General features: G+C 41.3%; 1 protein-coding gene across 4 annotated transcripts in view; it reads right to left on the bottom strand.

Moving 5' to 3' along the window:
• SHTN1 (shootin 1) overlaps window positions 1–12,094 on the bottom strand; it is a 103,968-nt gene extending 91,874 nt beyond the window's left edge. For all 4 annotated transcript variants that reach the window (XM_045068923.1, XM_045068925.1, XM_045068926.1 and 1 more), the window contains exon 1: window positions 11,795–12,094. In XM_045068923.1, the coding sequence (XP_044924858.1) occupies window positions 11,795–11,852 (58 nt within the window). In that variant the 5' untranslated portion in view covers window positions 11,853–12,094. The remainder of the gene's footprint in view (window positions 1–11,794) is intronic.
• Between the last annotated feature and the right edge of the window lie 9,255 nt (window positions 12,095–21,349).

The raw sequence follows: 21,349 nt of genomic DNA, 5'->3' as shown, positions 1-21,349 counted from the left end.
TGCTAGGATAAATGAGGTAGAAGAAAGAATTAGTGATATAGAAGACCAAATAACAGAGAATAAAGAAGCTGAGCAAAAGAGGGACAAACAGCTACTGGACCAAGAGGGGAGAATTCGAGAGATAAGTGACACCATAAGACAAAACAACATTAGAATAATTGGTATTCCAGAAGAAGAAGAAAGAGAGAGGGGAGCAGAAGGTATACTGGAGAGAATTATTGGGGAGAATTTCCCCAATATGGCAAAGGGAACGAGCATCAAAATTCAGGAGGTTCAGAGAACGCCCCTCAAAATCAGTAAGAATAGGCCCACACCCCGTCACCTAATAGTAAAATTTACAAGTCTCAGTGACAAAGAGAAAATCCTGAAAGCAGCCCGGGAAAAGAAGTCTGTAACATACAATGGTAAAAATATTAGATTGGCAGCTGACTTATCCACAGAGACCTGGCAGGCCAGAAAGAGCTGGCATGATATTTTCAGAGCACTAAACGAGAAAAACATGCAACCAAGAATACTATATCAAGCTAGACTATCATTGAAAATAGAAGGAGAGATTAAAAGTTTACAGGACAAACAAAACTGAAAGAATTTGCAAACACCAAACCAGCTCTACAGGAAATATTGAAAGGGGTCCTCTAAACAAAGAGAGAGCCTCCAAGTGGTAGATCAGAAAGGAACAGAGACCATATACAGTAACAGTCACCTTACAGGCAATACAATGGCACTAAATTCATATCTCTCAATAGTTACCCTGAATGTTAATGGGCTAAATGTCCCTGTCAAAAGACACAGGGTATCAGAATGGATAAAAAAACAAAACCCATCTATATGTTGCCTCCAAGAAACTCATTTTAAGCCCGAAGACACCTCCAGATTTAAAGTGAGGGGGGGGAAAAGAATTTACCATGCTAATGGACATCAGAAGAAAGCAGGAGTGGCAATCCTTATATCAGATCAATTAGATTTTAAGCCAAAGACTATAATAAGAGATGAGGAAGGACACTATATCATACTCAAAGGGTCTGTCCAACAAGAAGATTTAACAATTTTAAATATCTATGCCCCCAATGTGGGAGCAGCCAACTATATAAACCAATTAATAACAAAATCAAAGAAACACATCAACAATAATACAATAATAGTAGGGGACTTTAACACTCCCCTCACTGAAGTGGACAGATCATCCAAGCAAAAGATCAGCAAGGAAATAAAGGCCTTAAACGACACACTGGACCAGATGGACATCACAGATATATTCAGAACATTTCATCCCAAAGCAACAGAATACACATTCTTCTCTAGTGCACATGGAACATTCTCCAGAATAGATCACATCCTCGGACCTAAATCAGGACTCAACCGGTATCAAAAGATTGGGATCATTCCCCGCATATTTTCAGACCACAATGCTCTAAAGCTAGAACTCAACCACAAAAGGAAGTTTGGAAAGAACCCAAATACATGGAGACTAAACAGCATCCTTCTAAAGAATGAATGGGTCAACCGGAAATTAAAGAAGAATTGAAAAAAATCATGGAAACAAATGATAATGAAAATACAATGGTTCAAAATCTGTGAGAAACAACAAAGGCAGTCCTGAGAGGAAAATATATAGTGGTACAAGCCTTTCTCAAGAAACAAGAAAGGTCTCAGGTACACAACCGAACCCTACACCTAAAGGAGCTGGAGAAAGAACAAGAAAGAAATCCTAAGCCCAGCAGGAGAAGAGAAATCATAAAGATCAGAGCAGAAATCAATGAAATAGAAACCAAAAAAACAATAGAACAAATCAACAAAACTAGGAGCTGGTTCTTTGAAAGAATTAATAAAATTGATAAACCCCTGGCCCAACTTATCAAAAAGAAAAGAGAAAGGACCCAAATAAATAAAATCACGAATGAAAGAGGAGAGATCACAACTAACACCAAAGAAATACAAACTATTATAAGAACATACTATGAGCAACTCTACGCCAACAAATTTGACAATCTGGAAGAAATGGATGCATTCCTAGAAACATATAAACTACCACAACTGAACCAGGAAGAAATAGAAAGCCTGAACAGACCCATAACCGGTAAGGAGATTGAAACAGTCATCAAAAATCTCCAAACAAAAGCCCAGGGCCAGACGGCTTCCCGGGGGAATTCTACCAAATATTTAAAGAAGAACTAATTCCTATTCTCCTGAAACTGTTCCAAAAAATAGAAATGGAAGGAAAACTTCCAAACTCATTTTATGAGGCCAGAATCACCTTGATCCCAAAACCAGACAAGGATCCCATCAAAAAAGAGAGCTATAGACCAATATCCTTGATGAACACAGATGCGAAAATACTCAACAAAATACTAGCCAATAGGATTCAACAGTACATTAAAAGGATTATTCACCACGACCAAGTGGGATTTATTCCAGGGCTGCAAGGTTTGTTCAACATCTGCAAGTCAGTCAATGTGATACAACACATCAATAAAAGAAAGAACAAGAACCATATGATACTCTCAATAGATGCCGAAAAAGCATTTGACAAAGTACAGCATCCCTTCCTGATCAAAATTCTTCAAAGTGTAGGGATAGAGGGCACATACCTCAATATCATCAAAGCCATCTATGAAAAACCCACCGCAAATATCATTCTCAATGGAGAAAAACTGAAATCTTTTCTGCTAAGGTCAGGAACACGGCAGGGATGTCCATTATCACCACTGCTATTCAACATAGTACAAGAGGTCCTAGCCGCAGCAATCAGACAACAAAAGGAAATTAAAGGCATCCAAATCAGCAAAGAAGAAGTCAAATTATCACTCTTCGCAGATGATATGATACTATATGTGGAAAATCCAAAAGACTCCACTCCAAAACTGCTAGAACTTGTACAGGAATTCAGTAAAGTGTCAGGATATAAAATCAATGCACAGAAATCAGTTGCATTTCTCTACACCAACAACAAGACAGAAGAAAGAGAAATTAAGGAGTCCATCCCATTTACAATTGCACCCAAAACCATAAGATACCTAGGAATAAACCTAACCAAAGAGGCACAGAATCTATACTCAGAAAACTATAAAGTACTCATGAAAGAAATTGAGGAAGACACAAAGAAATGGAAAAATGTTCCATGCTCCTGGATTGGAAGAATAAATATTGTGAAAATGTCTATGCTACCTAAAGCAATCTACACATTTAATGCAATTCCTATCAAAGTACCATCCATCTTTTTCAAAGAAATGGAACAAATAATTCTAAAATTCATATGGAACCAGAAAAGACCTCAAATACCCAAAGGGATATTGAAAAAGAAAGCCAAAGTTGATGGCATCACAATTCCGGACTTCAAGCTCTATTACAAAACTGTCATCATCAAGACAGCATGGTACTGGCACAAAAACAGACGCATAGATCAATGGAACAGAATAGAGAGCTCAGAAATAGACTCTCAACTCTATGGTCAACTAATCTTCGACAAAGCAGGAAAGAATGTCCAATGGAAAAAAGACAGCCTCTTCAATAAATGGTGCTGGGAAAATTGGACAGCCACATGCAGAAAAATGAAATTGGACCATTTCCTTACACCACACAAGAAAATAGACTCAAAATGGATGAAGGACCTCAATGTGTGAAAGGAATCCATCAAAATCCTTGAGGAGAGCACAGGCAGCAACCTCTTCGACCTCAGCCGCAGCAACATCTTCTTAGGAACAATGTCAAAGGAAAGGGAAGCGGGGCGCCTGGGTGGCTCAGTGGGTTAAGCCGCTGCCTTCGGCTCAGGTCATGATCTCAGGGTCCTGGGATCGAGTCCCGCATCGGGCTCTCTGCTCAGCAGGGAGCCTGCTTCCTTCTCTCTCTCTCTCTGCCTGCCTCTCAGTGTACTTGTAATTTCTCTCTGTCAAATAAATAAATAAAATCTTTTAAAAAAAAAAAAAAGCAAGGGAAGCAAGGGAAAAAATGAACTATTGGGATTTCATCAAGATCAAAAGCTTTTGCACAGCAAAGGAAACAGTGAACAAAATCAAAAGACAACTGACAGAATGGGAGAAGATATTTGCAAACGACATATCAGATAAAGGACTAGTGTCCAAAATCTATAAAGAACTTAGCAAACTCAACATCCAAAGAACAAATAATCCAATCAAGAAATGGGCAGAGGACATGAACAGACATTTCTGCAAAGAAGACATCCAGATGGCCAACAGACACATGAAAAAGTGCTCCATATCACTCGGCATCAGGGAAATACAAATCAAAACCACAATGAGATATTACCTCACACCAGTCAGAATGGCTAAAATCAACAAGTCAGGAAATGACAGATGCTGGCGAGGATGCGAAGAAAGGGGAACCCTCCTACACTGTTGGTGGGAATGAAAGCTGGTGCAGCCACTCTGGAAAACAGCATGGAGGTTCCTCAAAATGTTGAAAATAGAACTGCCCTATGACCCAGCAATTGCACTACTGGGTATTTACCCTAAAGATACAAACACAGTGATCCGAAGGGGCACGTGCACCCGAATGCTTATAGCAGCAATGTCCACAATAGCCAAACTATGGAAAGAACCTAGATGTCCATCCACAGATGAATGGATCAAGAAGATGTGGTATATAAACACAATGGAATACTATGCAGCCATCAAAAGAAATGAAATCTTGCCATTTGCGACAACATGGATGGAACTAGAGCGTATCATGCTTAGCAAAATAAGTCAAGCAGAGAAAGACAACTATCATATAATCTCCCTGATATGAGAAAGTGGTGATGCAACATGGGGGCTTAAGTGGGTAGAAGAAGAATCAATGAAACAAGATGGAATTGCAAGGGAGACAAACCATAAGTGACTCTTAATCTCACAAAACAAACTGAGGGTTGCTGGGGGAGGGGGGTTGGGAGAAGGGGGTGGGATTATGGACATTGGGGAGGGTATGTGCTTTGGTGAGAGCTGTGAAGTGTGTAAACCTGGTGATTCACAGACCTGTACCCCTGGGGATAAAAATATATGTTTATAAAAAAATAAAAAATTAAAAAAAAATAAGATAAATAAAATATACCCACTTTTTGGATCTACTGTTGAGAATTTTTCCCACAGCTACACTTAGAGATAAATGTGTACAAGAATGTAAGCAACATTTTTATTTAATAAACTTTAATTTCATAAACTTAAGATTTACAGCAAAATTGCGAAGATAATACAGATAGTTCCCATAAGCCCTCCACCCAGTTTCTCCTATTATTCACATCTAATATTGGTATGGCACATTTATTACAATCAATGGACCAATACTGACAATTATTATGAACTAAGGTCCACACTTCATTCATATTTCCTTAGTTTTTCCCTAATGTTGCATTTCCTTCCAGGATTCCACTCAGGTACCACATTACAATTAGTTGTCAGGTCTCCTTACCCACCTCCTGGCTGCGACAGGTTTCACTACATAGACATACACTATAAATATCTCTGTATGTAATCATCTGCATCCAGATTAAGCAAAACACGGTCATACTGATGTCTCCAACTATTATCTATTGCCCAAAGCATTATTTTTAATAGCAAAGACATAGAAACACAGAGGTGTCCATCCAGAGGACATTAACTACATGTGGCAAATCTGTAGAGTGGAACACTATCCAATCAGTTTTTTGAAGATTTTATTTATTTATTTGAGAGAGAGAGAGAGAGAGTGTGTGTGTGTGTGTGCATGAGCGGGGTGGGGCGCGCAGGGGGAGAAGGGCAGAGGAACAAGCAGACTCCCCACTAAGCAGGGAGCCTGATGTGGGGCTCGATCCCAGGACCTGAGATTATGATACAAGCCAAAGTCAGACATTTAACTGCTCAATTTTTAAAGGTGCTCCTAACCAATCAATTTTTAAAGATTTAATTCTACATGTAACTGATATAAATTCTGTAATATACATTCAGTGATAACTACCTACCCACATACAAGCGCACAATTTCCAAAAGGAAATAAACAAAAGGTCAGCAGTCCATCCCTGAGCAACAGAAAGGGGGTGAGAGCATGCATTATCAGTGGGGATGGCACCACCTCAAAGGGGAATACAAGCACAGGTATGACAACGGTTTGCAACCTCCAAAGGATCACAGTACATAAAAAGATCCACCGTGACACCAAGATATTAAAACTTCATGGGGCAGCCGGCTTCTCCAGCTGCTGCTCCCCCTTGCTTGAGCTTGCTCTCTCTCTGTCAAATAAATAAGTAAAATCCTTTTAAAAAATTTTCATGGGAAGCAGGAACAATTAGGGGGGAAAAGTGTCTAAAAAGACTCCCTGAGAAAGTATCATGAAATAAAGATTAAGAAATGAACTAGAGGGAACAGTTCAGCATACTTTTCTTTTCCTATGCTTATTCGTCTTCCTATGAGCATATGTTTACTTTTAAATTCAACTTAAAAAAAAAAAAAAACACAAAAGATTTGTCTACCCATTGGAAGTGTTACATGAATCGGGGAATTCTAACAACACGATGTAGTTCCTCAGCCCGGGCTCAGGATCCATCTCACGGAGGGCTGCCCTGCCTGTGTCTTTCCGGCAGGAGCTCACAGACTTTAGGAGGAAATTGCATTTTTTTTATTTTTTTAAAGATTTTATTTATTTATTTGACAGACGGAGATCACAAGTAGGCAGAGAGGCAGGCAGAGAGAAAGAGAGAGGAGGAAGTGGGCTCCCTGCTGAGCAGAGAGCCCGATGCGGGGCTCGATCCCAGGACCCTGAGATCATGACCTGAGCTGAAGGCAGAGGCTTAATCCACTGAGCCACAGGATGTTGGTTTACCAGAAACACCAGGTGTCCCACAAAGCTTAAAATACCATCTGGCCATTTACGGAAAATGTCTGCTGACCTCTGCAGAATCTTCACTTAAAAACTTCTTTTTTGGGGGTATTCCCACAGTGGACTACTACTCAGCAATGCAAGCGAATGAGCTCTGACGACAGCCCACACTGTGGTTCAATGTCACACGTGATGAGGGAGAGAAGACAGAAGCAAATACTGCATCCTGCATGATTCCATTCACGCAGCTTTCAGAAAACTTAGCTTGGGTGACAAAAATACCATCAGGGAAAGGCAGTTGATCATGATTAGAGAGCTTATGATGGGGTTTCTGGAGATGTTCTAATGTAAGCGTTGTTAGAAACATCTTTTCCAATAATTCCTTGAGTTGTTCATTCATAGTTTGTGCACTTTCTCAAGCTATGTGGTATTTTGTTGTAACAGCAAAACACTTCAAAGTATCGATTTTACAAAAACAGACCCAGAGGAAGAAAAATAAATTTGCCAGGCTCCTTTCTATAATAACAGGTAAGAAAGTGCATACGGACCCCAGTTATTCAGAGACCAGTGGCCACAAACCGCACTAGGAAAAATAACGATGTGGGACGCCTGGGTGGCTCAGTTGGTTAAGCAGCTGCCTTCGGCTCAGGTCATGATCCCAGCGTCCTGGGATTGAGTCCCACATCGGGCTCCTTGCTCGGCAGGGAGCCTGCTTCTCCCTCTGCCTCTGCCTGCCATTCTGTCTGCCTGTGCTCACTCTTTCTCCCTCTCTCTCTCTGATGAATAAATAAAATCTTAAAAAAAAAAAAAAAAAAAGCCAAGTTGGCACCGGACACCATGGCAACCGTTTAATCCCAAACCGCTTTCTACTGAGGGACTTCATGTGTGTCCATGTGTGTCCAAGACTGATGGTGCTGCGGCTACTCCTGACTGATATGATCTCGGTGGTAGGCAAGCGTTTGGCCCCTTTTGTCAAAATAACGCTCAAGCTACTTTCTGGCCTTGCAATCAAGGGAACACTGGGAGCCTCTTTAACTACTAACTCTGCTCTAAGAATAAGCCGGGCTAAATTTCCATCTGAACCTTGAGCACTGTCGCTATAGTCTTGGGGCAAGTACAGATCAAAGGAGGCTACTGTGCTTCAAAACCCACTCTCTCACCCTAGGACGGTATTTTCAGTGTGGTGGTTGGAGCTTTGGTCTTCCATGATCGCATCCTCACTGCTGGGTAGCAATCGCTGCCTTCAAAACTTCCTAACCAAGTTCCAAATGACATGGCATGACCACGCTGACCAGTTCGGTGGACAGCTGTTGTCTGCATCTGCCCAGCCTGCATCCCCCTGTCTGGTAGTGGCCCGCCATACATGTTTGGACAACTACTCCAATCCACTGGTCTTTGCGGGGGCTGCCAATCAAGGTGCCCTGCCCTTCCTGGTCCAAAGGACTTAAACCCAAGACCCAAACTAGGCCACTTAGACACTCTTCCTGGAATTTACATGCCTATCACTATCTCTAGACTAGGAACTCCTCACCAGCAGGGACAAGGCTTTATTCATCACTCTATCACTGATGCCCAGCACAGTGCCTGGCTGTGAATATTCAGGGCTTGTGCGATGAATACATTACAAAGAAAATCATGTACCTTCAATAAACGCTGAGCTAAGTCGATCATTTCCCAGCAGCCTTCTGGAGGGGGAGCAAATTGTAGGATGTTTTGTAAGGGAAATGTCCACTTTAGGAGCTAGGAAATATGCATCGGAAATAGTACCCCAAGTTACCATTTGTCAGTGTGTTAAAGACGTCAATCAGTCCAATAAAATAAAGCTCCAAAAAGGACAAAAAGAGAATTACCTCATTACCTCAACATCTGCTTGAACATAAGCAATCACATACTGGCTAATTTTTTTTAAAGGGACATAATATAACTTTCTAGAAAGACATAATATAGCTAATTATACCATTCACGAGAAGGGGACATACAATGTTTTGAAGTAATTCAAGAGTGGGTGTGATTTATAAGACACAGAGCTTAGGGAATGGTAAGTATAAATTAGAGATCGTTCATATTATGACAGACTCCGTCATTACATTTCACAACTTTTGTCAAAGGCAACCTTATTCACCACACCACTGAAGCCTTCACATTAGGGAAGGCTGCTGTCAGCTCTGCCATTTAGAGTAGATAGGAATCTTCTTTCTAAACACCCTCCTGGGGAATGGGTTCCAATTTCTGACTTAAAATTCACCAAGGAAGAAATGAGATGAGGAAACCGACACGGCCAATAAACAGGTAGAGAGATTTCAAACCTCACTGAGAACCAGGTAATACAATTTTTCGAAAGGTACTATTTTTGTTCATCAGACTGGCAAAAATTAAGAAACTTGTCAGACTGCCAAAATTAGTAAAGAATGCTATTGGTCAACGTTGACAAGTATGGGGGGACATGGACACTTCTGGGAGGAATGTGAAGGGGTACAGCCATTTTGGGGGGCACTTTGGTGAGGCCCGGCAGAGCTTTATGTCTACTTGCCCTCTGATCTAAGAATTCCCTTCCTAAGAATCTATCCTAAAAAAACAGTTGGTAATTGTACACATTTGTGTGACTGTCTGATTCATGACTGCCTACTAGACAACAAACTTGGGGGGAAGCAAAGACTGTCTGGTTCATTCTCTCTACCCCCAGTGCCTACCACATGGGGCTCAAATATGATAGATGTCTGGTAGTTAAGTATTTGTTAAAGGAATGAATGAGTATGTTTAGCCAGTGTTGAAAAAGAAAAAATAGAGTGTTCATCAATATTGGTTCTTCTTGTCCTCATTTAACAGGAGTGATGGAATTATTCACAATGTTTACAGGTAGTAAAAAAAAAAAGTCTATTTTCAAAAATAAATCATACACACCATCAGCTTAGAAAATTAATTATCATATTGGTAAGAGCCCAAACACCTAGTTGCCTGTCTTTCCATCTCAAATCCCTAGCTTCTGGGTTAGTTAGTTCCATGAGTCAAACAGCAATCAAATGCTCTCGAAATAAATCCATTGTTATCAGTCTATGATCCAATGACAAATAAATGCCCTGGTTTTGAGATGGGCTGAAAAAAAATGCCAACACTTGTGTAACCAGACTCAATACTTTTAAAAAAAGTGCACCTTTTACGAAACACAAATTTCAAAGTCTAACTGTTCTATTGTCTTTGATATGCCCATAATTAAGGAAATACATCCTCTAAAAATACCAATACCCTGGCTTTGTTTTCCAATAAATAAGAAAGAACCCCAAAACTTAAGACTCCTCCTTTCTTCTCAGTTCTCAAATCCAACATAGAAACAGAGAGAATGTGTTCCAAAATGAAATATAAACAACTTGTGGATTATCTGCATTGTGAATCCATTGTGAAACCATTGACATTATTATATTCAGAATGAAAAGAAGTGAAGTTTTTAACTGTATTATTTGAAAACTGACCATCCATCAAAAAGCTCTGGTATCCACTGAGAGATATTATCAATGATGAACACTTCAACTGTCTAGAATATGAAGAATCTTTATGTTATTGGGGGGAAGAGGGCTATTAGAAATAAAATGCTAACAGAATCTAGCCCCTCAGTAAACCACTCGAGGAATGTCAGATAAGGACATTCTGCCCTCCCACTAGATTCACTGCTGCTTGTGACTCTATGACCTACGGCTAGTCTAGGATGGGAGCCAAGATACTGGGAAGGCAAAAGCCATTAACATTTATCCAGCACTTTCTAAATGCTAGATACCACAAAAACATGTGCTCTGTCCATTTCAGGGAGGTAATAATTTCCACAAGATAAGAGGACTGGTAAACAATCTGCTTTGATGTGTTTCCAGGAATGTAAACTCCAGAGAAGTCCACACAGCCCTGCAAATGGTTATGTTTGTGGTTTCCCTGAGCAACAGGTCATACCACCTGGCCAGACATAATGAGACCCTCTGGTTTAGCCCACGGCTTCAATCCAGTAAGGCGTGAAAACCACAAGACCCATGGAAGGGAAGGGCCTCTTCCAAGTTCACAAAGTTGGTAAGTTGAGTCCGCAGAAGCGAAAGAGCAAGAGAACAGCAGGACCCTTCCACTCTGTGGCCGTGTCACCAAGTAACTCAGAAAAGCCCAGGTTCCTCCCCATTTTCACTTCCTAAATCTGTGCAGTTCCTCTCTGTCTTGACCCATAGTCTCAGGCCACCCTTGGCCAGGGTAATAACAGTCATTTTCAATGGAGAGAGCCTCGCACTCCCATTTGATCGCTAATCTGCCTTTGTGGAGAGGTGCAGGAGGAGATGGAAATGATTGATCAGAACAGTTCTGGAGGAGGAGGTCACCTCCCGTTACCTGGCGCCGTGGAAATGCAAGGACACGGCCTGGCTCTCCTGCAGGCCAGAGCCAAATCGTCACTGAGGAGGCCCAACACCGAGAGGGTGTTGGCTCAGTGACTCACAGACAGTTAAAAATGGAAAGCGGTGAAACACATCAGGGCCCGCAATCGTGGCCAGGGAGGTAAAGAGGAACTAGACCGAGGCCGACTGGAGAGCAGGGAAAGGCTGCGGAGCTCCGCGGCAGGCCTCCCCGCGCCCCTGCGCAGGGGTGGGGCGGCGGCTGGGGAGCAGGGCCAGCCGAGCAGCTCAAACCGCCTCTTCCCGACCCATATGCCCCCCAACCACGCTTCCCCCGCGTGGGAGGGGGTGGCCCCCCCCCAATCCCGGCCCTTCCCCCAACCCGGATCGCCAGCGCCGGCAACGTGCGGGGAGCGCATCCCGCACTGCCGGGCCCCACGCCCCTGACCCCCGCACTTTACGCTCGGCCCCTGGCTCCCCGAGGCGCGCGGGGCGCGTGGAGGACGCTCCCGCACGCGGGACAGGGCTGCGGGGCGAGCCCGGCGGCCGCGACAGCCCCCGCCCCCCTCGCCTCAGCCCAAACCCAGCGCCCGGGGGCCGACCCCGCCCACGGGCCGCGGCGGCCCGCACCTGGCGGCCGCGCGCCCGCCTACCTTGCTCCTTCAGAGTGGTGATGAGCTGCAGCTGCTTCTCCTCGTCCGAGCTGTTCATTTTGGCAGGTGGGGCCGGGAATAAAGGGAAGGAGGGAGAGGCGAGGGGTGCCGCGGGGGGGAGGGGGAGGAAAAGCAAGATGCCGGTGGCGTGCGGCGGCACTACCCGGAAGTTGGGTCGGCTCCCGCTCCTCCTCCTCCTGGCGCGGAGCGCGCGAGTGAGATCATCCCCACGCACCTACTCGCCGGCCGCCGCCGCTGCACCTGCGGGCGGCGCGGCGGCCGGGGGCGGGCCGGGCGGGCGGCCCGGGGCAGGAGGTGGGGCGGCGGGAGGAGCCGCGGCGGCCCCGGGGGCCGCAGCCCGTGCCCCGCCCGCAGCGGCCGCGGCGCCTCGCCTTCCCCCGCCCCACCCGGAGGCCCGCGCCGCGGGAGGAGCGAGGCGGCCCGGGGCGTGGGACCCGCGGGCGTGCGCCCCGCTCGCTCCTGCAGCCCTCCTCCGCCCCAGTCCCAGGACACCCCGACGCGCGATCGGGGAGGAAAGTCGGCTTCGGGGCTGCGGCGTCCCTGACGATCGCTCTTGGAGCGCTGCCGCGGGCCGCCCCTCGCGAGCCACCAAGGGAGAGCGGGGCGTGGTGGGCATGAACACCGAGGCTTTAACTCGGTTCTCACCCCGTGGACTCTGGGGCCGGTGTGGGAAGTCGGGTGCCCGTCGGGGCAAGCTCAGTGTCCACGTTTTGCACCTTTGGACGCAGGCAGGGACTGAACAGGCCGGCCCGCTGAATTGATGCCTCCTGAGCCAAGGAGGGCGTGGTAGGCAGTTGACAGTGCCCGGGGCCTCAGGGGTGCGGGGTTGGGAAGGTGAGCGGAACGTGGGTCCTGCAGCACGTGGATCGCTGGGCCTTGCGGGGCATCTGTTCTGCAGTGTCAGGACCTTGACCTTGGGGAGGCTGCCACTGCTGGCCGAATGTCCGAGGCCACACAGCTGCCTGGCAGCAGATCTGGCAAGAGAGAAGCCCACCATTTGGCCCACTTCGCTGCCCTCTGCACTGTGTAAACCCGGTCCGGGTTAGACCCTGACCAGAAGAGGCGTGGCAGGCCTGTCAGATTTCATAGTGGCTCTCCTCAAGCCCCAGGTGCTGGTTAGTCTTTGGTCAAGTCTCCTGACCCCTTTGAACGTCATCTAAAGAATAGGAATAATACCATACCTACTCCAGGAAAATACAAAGCACCAAATCTAGAATTTGACATACCTTAGGTGTTTTTTGTTTTTGTTTTTGTTTTTAAGATTACAGGTCAGGAAAAAACGGTTGTGGATGCTAATTTTAGGCTAAAATAGGCACAGTTCTTTTGCACTGATCATTAAGCATCCAAAATGAATTAGGCTCATTGCACATCTTGTTTTTTCTCACTAACAAACCCCTATTGTGGTTACTACACCAGCCCAGGGCTTCTACTCTATACTCACTTGCAAATGTCCAACTCCATTTACAGAGGGGGTCTCCCTGTGAAAGGTAGGGTAGGGGACTGGAATACAGGTAAATGCTGTTAACTAGTATCTGTCTGATACTCCTACTAAATTCTAAGTGAAAACGAACTTTAAAAAAAAAAATAGCTTTGCTTTCTCCTAGAAGAGTGATACAATATTTTAGGATGGGTGATTTAGAGGCAGAATAATCTGAAAGGGCAGCACAGTATTTTTTAAACTAGAGTGAATTAGAATTTTGAAGATGCAAAACTAATTTTGATATTAGTTTATTAGTATATTGAGTCTTATTATCCAATCCTTTCCCTAGTTTTTCATGAAATAGTTTAAGATTTGCACATCAACTATCATCATGAAGATCCGCAAGAGATTAACCAAAAGGCCTTTGCCCTGAGATTACCTGAGATTATGTGTTAATCCACAGAGTTCAAAGAAGTGCCAGGAAACGTGAGACAATTCAGATTCAACTATGACAAAATACAAATATGTGCTGCTGCCAGGGATTTTGTATAAAGAGAAATCATTTCTTCCCAGAAAAAAAAAATCAAGAGATTTGGTCAACAAACCATGGCCACCTGGCTTTTTTGTAAGGCAGCCAGGAAACCTGTTAAACCCGACCGGTCATCCTGACAGGCAGGCAATGCCCAAAGGCCTCCTCCAAAACTAACTGATCAGAAATATTTTCTTATACTCAACCAAATATCAGCACAGTGCCTACTAAATATTTGAGTTAGTTCACAAAATTCCATTGTTTTAATGGCTGATTTAATCATTGACTCCAATTATACAGTGATTAGGTATCGCTTTTGGAGTTTAAGAATGAGTTAATTAATTATCAAATCTATAATCAAACTGAGTGCTTTGGTCCCACGATGAATCTGAAGCCCCTTGAAATCAATCCTGTTTACCTTCCTTGAAATTAAAATAGCCTCCTGAAATACAATATGGTATTATCTTCAGGGCATGGAATGAATTATTAGGATGGCTATTAGAGCCAATTATTGGGATTCAGATCTCCCATTACACTATGGTTTATTTATATGATATGAATATTGATGGAAAGGACTGAAGTGATATAATTAGTTTTTGTTCTGTTTAATAATGCACGTAGGGATTTCTATTGCAAGCATCACAATGGAATTATTAACCTCCATATAACATATAATTAAAAGTATTTTTTAAATGGGTGTTTATATATATATATATATATATATATATACTTATATATATATACATATACATATATATAATAGAGAGAGGAACAGGACAGACTTTTTAAAAATGAATTGGAAGGACAGGTACCAAACTCGGATAATGGCCTACCAAACTCGGATAATGGCCCAAGCAGTGACGAGTGGACTGGGAGAGAACACTGGTCAATAGATTTTCTCTTTAATGCTCATTTTCATTTTCAGGAAATTAAAGTTCATTTTCTTTGATCCACCAACTCCATTTTAGGGAATTGGCTTCAAAGTCTTCATATTTAAAGCTATTTATTATAATATTAATTATGATATAAAACTGATAATATTGGGTATTATTTAATGATAAAAAGAACTATCTACGCCTGCTAAAGCATGGATAAACGTTGAAAACACTATGCTAAGTGAAAAAAGCCAATAAGAAAACACCAGATATTATATGATTCCATTTATATAGAATGTCCAGAAGAGGCAAAAACCATAGAGAGAGAAAGTTCAACAGTGATTATTGAAAAGTGGGTGGCACTGGGGAAACTGGGAAGTGGTTGCTTAAAAGGTATAGAGTTTCTTGTTGCAGTGATGACATTTTACTAAAATTAATTGTGATGTTTGCATGACTCTAATGAATATATTAAAAACCATTAGAATTGTATACTTTAAGTGTACACTTGGCATGGGAGAATATGTGAATTACATCTCAAAATTGTTATGAAAACAGATTTTCAGAGAAGAAATGTTTCACTTCAAAACTTTTTTTTACTTCAAAACTTCAAAATGCTTTACTTACACACAACTTACAAAACTACTAAAGTTTTTTTTTTTTAAGATTTGATTTATTTATTTGACAGAGATCACAAGTGGGCAGAGAGGCAGGCAGAGAGAGAGGGGGAAGCAGGCTCCCTGCTGAGCAGAGAACCTGATGCGGGGCTCGATTCCAGGACCCTGAGATCATGACCTGAGCCAAAGGCAGAGGCTTTAATCTACTGAGCCACCCAGGTGCTCTCTACTAAAGTTTCTTATACACGTATTTTTCATTTTTCAAACCTCACTATATATAATAGTTTGTTCCAAGTTTTACTAAACATTATTTCTCATATATACTTTATCTTGTACCAACATAATCTACATATTTATTTATTCAATGCCATTCCATTATGTCAATGAATAATTAACCATTCTCAGACCCTTAGATATTTGAGGTGTTACTAATTTTTGTCTCTTTATAAATAGTGCAGCAGGAATATAAGGGCTATGCCAACGCCTATCATAGTCAAAAATGTTAAAAGTAAACATGACGCTTAGGTCTTAAAAGCAGCAAAAGAAAGGTGCATATTACATTCAGGAGAACAATAAGAGTGATGACAGACTTCTTATTATTTAATGTTGTAATCATTAAAGGATTCCAACAATATTCAACACTTGACAATGTAAAATTCACAATATTCATCATCTAAAAATTACACTAAGCAAAGTGGAAAAATATGATCCAGAATAAGAAGGGAGTGAACAAAAACCATCTCATGTCTCATAGATGACAGAGATGATGAAATTAGCAGACAAGGACCTTATAAGCAATATTGTAAGTCATATAAATATGTTTAAGATATATCAAAGCTATAAAGGGAAACATGAACAAAAGAGAGAGGAAACTGGGAGTTTTTAAAAAAAATTCTAATGGAACTACAAAAGATAATACAGTATCAGAAAATTAAAAATCCCTATGCATATCAGGTAGGATTTATCACAAATTAGATAATACAGAAGATCAATGATCTTGAGACAGAACAATAGTAACAATCCGAAATAAAACACATGGAACAAATTAAACAGCATAGATCTGAAATACAACATCAGGCAGTTGAGCACATGTGAAGGGAGATGAAAGAATGGCATATTTTAAATATATGGTTTTTTAATTCCTTGTAAAGATTTTATTTATTTGAGAGAGAGCACAAGTGGGGAGAGGGGCAGAGGGAGAAATAGCAACCATCCCAGGACCCTGAGATGACAGCCTGAGCCAAGGGCAGATACTTAATCAACTAAGCTACCCAAGTGCCCCCCAGAAAAGTTTTCATGTGACAAAACATGGCTACAAAGAAATCAAATTTGCTGAAAGATGAATTTACAGGTTCAAGTTCAGTGATCAGTTCCATACAGGACTCCTCAATATGATTAACAACAAAGTTCTCATGAGAAATTGTGGAAACCCAGGGTACCTGCGTGGTGCAGTCAGTTGAGCATCTGACTCTATGTTTGGGCTTAGGTTCTGGTCTCAGGGTCATGAGATGAAGTCCTGCTTCAAGCTCTGCACTCAGCATGGAGTCTGCTTGAGATTCTTTCTCCCTCTTCCTCTGCCCCTCCCACTCATGTACACGCTCTCTCAATTAAATAAATCTAAAACAAAAAAGAGAAAAGAAGCTGTAGAAACCCAAGGAAGTAGGATGGCATATCTAAAACCCTCAAAGTAATAAAACTGTCAGTCAATAATTCTATATCCAGCAAAACTGCTCTTTAAAAATGAGCAAGAAATTGACAAAATTAACAAAAGTTAAAGGAAGTCATCACCACTAGACCTGTCCTGTCCTACAGGGAATGCTAAAGGCAGTCTTTCAGGTTTAAATGAAAAGGCATTAGACAGTAACTGACACCAATATGAAGAAATAAACATCTCTGGTAAAGGTAATTATGTGAGCAAATACAGAAGTCAATATTTTTGTATTCTTGGTTGTAACTTCACTCTTTATTTCCTACATTATTAAAAGACATACATTAAGAATAATTATAAATCTGTGACATCAGACACATTGTATAAAGATATAATTTTTAAATTAAAGATATTTATTTATTTATTTGGCAGAGAGAGAGAGAATGAATGCACAAGCAGGGGGAGCAGCAGAGGGAGAGGGAGAAGCAGGCTCTCCACTGAGCAGGGAGCACAATGTGGAGCTTGAACCCAGGACTTGGGATCATGACCTGAGCCAAAGGCAGATGCTTAACCAACTGAGCCATCCAGATGCCCCTAAAGATGTAACTTCTGACAGTAACATAAGAGCTATGTAGGAGCAGAGTTTGTGAAAGTTATTGAAGTTAAGATTGCATTGAATCAAATTAGAATGTTATAAATTTAGGATGTGAAACATAATCCCCATAGTAACCACAAACAAAAGATTAATAGTATATATACAAAAGGAAATTGAAATGGTTAACTACACATACACAAATATCCTAAATACAGAATAAGGCAGTAATGCAGGAAATGAGAGGCAAAAAAGATACACGGCATATAAATAACAAGCAGCAAAATGACAGAAGTCAGTCATTTCTTATTTCTTATCAGTAATTACTTTTTTCCTTCTTAATAAGTTTTTTTTTTTTAAGATTTTATTTATTTATTTGACACAGAGAGAAAGAGGTCACAATTAGGCAGAGAGGCAGGCAGAGAGAGAGAAGGGGGAGCAGGCTCCCTGCCAAGGAGAGAGCCTGATGCGGGCCTCCATCCCAGGACTCTGAGATCATGACCTGAGCCGAAAGCAAAGGCTTAACCCACTGAGCCACCCAGGTGCCCTCTTATCAGTAATTACTTTAAATGTAAATGTGTAACTTTCGAACCAAAAGCAGAGATTGGCAGAATGCAAATACCCCCCCCCCCAAATATCCAACTCTATGCTGTCTACAAGAGACTCACTTTAGATCCAAGATACACATGGGTTGAAAGTAAAATGGTGGGAAAAATATATTCCATGCAAATAGCAGCCAAAAGAGAGCTGGGTGGTTATGCTAATATCAGACAAAACCGACTTTAAGTCAAGAACTGTCAGACAAAAGAGGACATTTTATATTCACAGAGGGTCAATTATCAAGAATACATCACAATTATAAACATATGCAACAAACAACAGACTCTCAAAATACAGGAAGCAAACATTTGTAGAATTAAAGGGAGAAATAATTCAAATATAATAGTTGGAGACTACCATAGTGAATGTAAAATCCAGATAGAAGATCAATAAGGATAGAACTATAAACCAAATAAATATAACAGACATAGGGACACCTGGGTGGTTCAGTGATTAAGCCCCTGCCTTCAGCTCCGATTGTGATCCCAGTGTCCTAGGATCAAGCCCCACATCAGGCTTCCTGCTCAGCAGAGAGCCTGCTTCTCCCTCTCCTACTCCCCCCTGCTTGTGTTCCCTCTCTCTCTCTCTCTGTCAAATAAACAAAATCTTTTAAAAAACTAGTATATATATATATATATAAAAGCACAATTCACATTCTTCTCAAGTACACATGGCACATTTTCAAGATAAATTTATGTTAAGCCAAAAATTTAGTCTCAATAAATTTTAAAAGACTGAAATCATAAATATCATATAAACTATCTTCTTTGACCACACTGAAATTATATTAGAAATCAATAATAGGGGCGCCTGGGTGGCTCAGTGGGTTAAAGCCTCTGCCTTCGGCTCAGGTCACGATCCCAGCATCCTGTATCAAGCCCTGCATTGGGCTCTCTGCTCAGCAGGGAGCTGCTTCCTCCTCTCTCTCTCTCTGCATGTCTCTCTGCCTACTCATGATCTCTATCTGTCAAATAAATAAATAAAATCTTTAAAAAAAAGAAAGAAAAGAAAAAAAGAAATCTATAATAGAAGGAAATCAAGAAAGTTCACATAGATATTAAATAATACCCTCTTTAATAACCAAATGTTCAAAGAAGAAATCACAAGGGAAATCAGAAAATACCTAGAGAGGATTAAAAACAAAAATACAACATACCAAAACTTATGAGATCCATTGAAAGCAGCATTCAGAGGGAAGTTTAGAGTGATAAATGGCTAACATTGCACCTTGAGGAAAAAAAAAAAAAAAAGAAGAAGAGCAAAATAAACCCAAAGTTATCAGAAGAAAGGAAATAATGAAGATTAGAGATAAACAAAATAAAAGACAAGAGAAAAAGAATAGGAGAATCAATAAAATCAAAAGTTATGTCTTTGAAAATATCAACAAAATTGACAAACCTTTAGTTAGAATAACAAAAAAAGAGCCAATGCAAATAACTAAAACCAAAAATGAAAATGGAGACACTACTACCAATAATACAAAAATAAAAAAATTATAAGAAAATTATATGAACAATTGTACACCAGCAAATTAAACAACATAAATGAAATGGACAAATTCCTAGAAACACAGATTACCCAAACTGACTCAAGAAGAAATGGAAAACTCAACAGGCTCATAACAAGTAAGAAGATTGCATCAGTAGTTTAAAATTTAATAACAAAGAAAATTCCAGAACCGGGTCCTTTCACTGGTGATTCTACCAAACATCTTTTTTAAAGATTTTATTTATTTATTTGACAGAGAGAAAGAGAGAGAGAGAGAGCAAGAGAGGGAACACAAGCAGGGGGATTGGGAGAAGGTGAATCAGGCTTCCTGCCGAATAGGGAGCCCAATGTGGGGCCCAATCCCAGGACCCTGCTATCATGACCCGAGCCAAAGGCAGACCCCTAATGACTGAGCCACCCAGGCACCCCAGAATTCTATCAGACATTTAAAGAACAATTAACACCAATCTTTCTCAAACTCTTTCAAAAAAAAAAAAATAGAAAAGGAAGGAACACTTCCTAAGTCATTCTATGGGTCTAACATTACTTGATATCAAAGCCAGATAAAGATACCACAAGAAAAGAAAATTCTACAACAATAACTTTTAAATACAGATACAAAAACCACAACAAAATAATAGTGAAGCTCCAACAGCACATTAAAAAGATTATCCACCATGATCAGGTGGATTCACCCCTGGGCTACAAGGATGGTTCAGCATTCGCAAATCAATCAATGTGATACAACAAATTAATATGAGAAGAGAGAAGAACCACATGGTCCTCTCAATTGATGCAGAAAAAGCATTTGACAAAATCCAGCATCCGTTCCTGATTAAAACGCTTGAAAGTATAGGGATAGAGGGAACATTCCTGAACCTCATCAAATCTATCTATGAAAGACCCACAGCAAATATCATCCTCAATGGGAAAAAGCTTGCAGCCTTCCCGTTGAGATCAGGAATAAGACAAGGATGCCCACTTTCACCACTCTTGTTCAACATAGTATTAGAAGTCCTAGCAACAGCAATCAGACAACAAAGAGAAATAAAAGGTATCCAAATTGGTAATGAAGAAGTCAAACTCTCTCTCTTCGCAGATGACATGATTCTTTACATGGAAAACCCAAAAGACTCCACCCCCAAACTACTAGAACTCATGCAGCAATTCAGCAATGTGGCAGGATACAAAGTCAATGTGCAGAAATCAGTGGCTTTCTTATACACTAACAATGAAAATACAGAAAGGGAAATTAGAGAATCGATTCCATTTACTATAGCACCAAGAACCATAAGATACCTGGGAATAAACCTAACCAAAGACATAAAGGATCTGTACTCGAGGAACTACAGAACACTCATGAAAGAAATTGAAGAAGACACAAAAAGATGGAAGACCATTCCATGCTCTCGGATCGGAAGAATAAACATTGTTAAAATGTCTATACTGCCTAGAGCAATCTATACTTTTAATGCCATTCCGATCAAAATTCCACCGGTATTCTTCAAAGAGCTGGAGCAAATAATCCTAAAATTTGTATGGAATCAGAAGAGACCCCGAATCACTAAGGAAATGTTGAAAAACAAAAATAAAGCCGGGGGCATCACGTTACCTGATTTCAAGCTTTATTACAAAGCTGTGATCACCAAGACAGCATGGTACTGGCATAAAAACAGACACATAGACCAGTGGAACAGAGTAGAGAGCCCAGATATGGGCTCTATGGTCAATTAATCTTTGACAAAACAGGAAAAAATATACAGTGGAA

Source organism: Mustela putorius, unplaced genomic scaffold (assembly GCF_011764305.1).
Source record: "Mustela putorius furo isolate JIRA1106 unplaced genomic scaffold, ASM1176430v1.1 tig00003909_pilon_pilon_pilon, whole genome shotgun sequence".
NCBI classification, from domain to species: Eukaryota; Metazoa; Chordata; class Mammalia; order Carnivora; family Mustelidae; genus Mustela; species Mustela putorius.
This window is presented reverse-complemented; position numbering and strand designations above follow the sequence as displayed.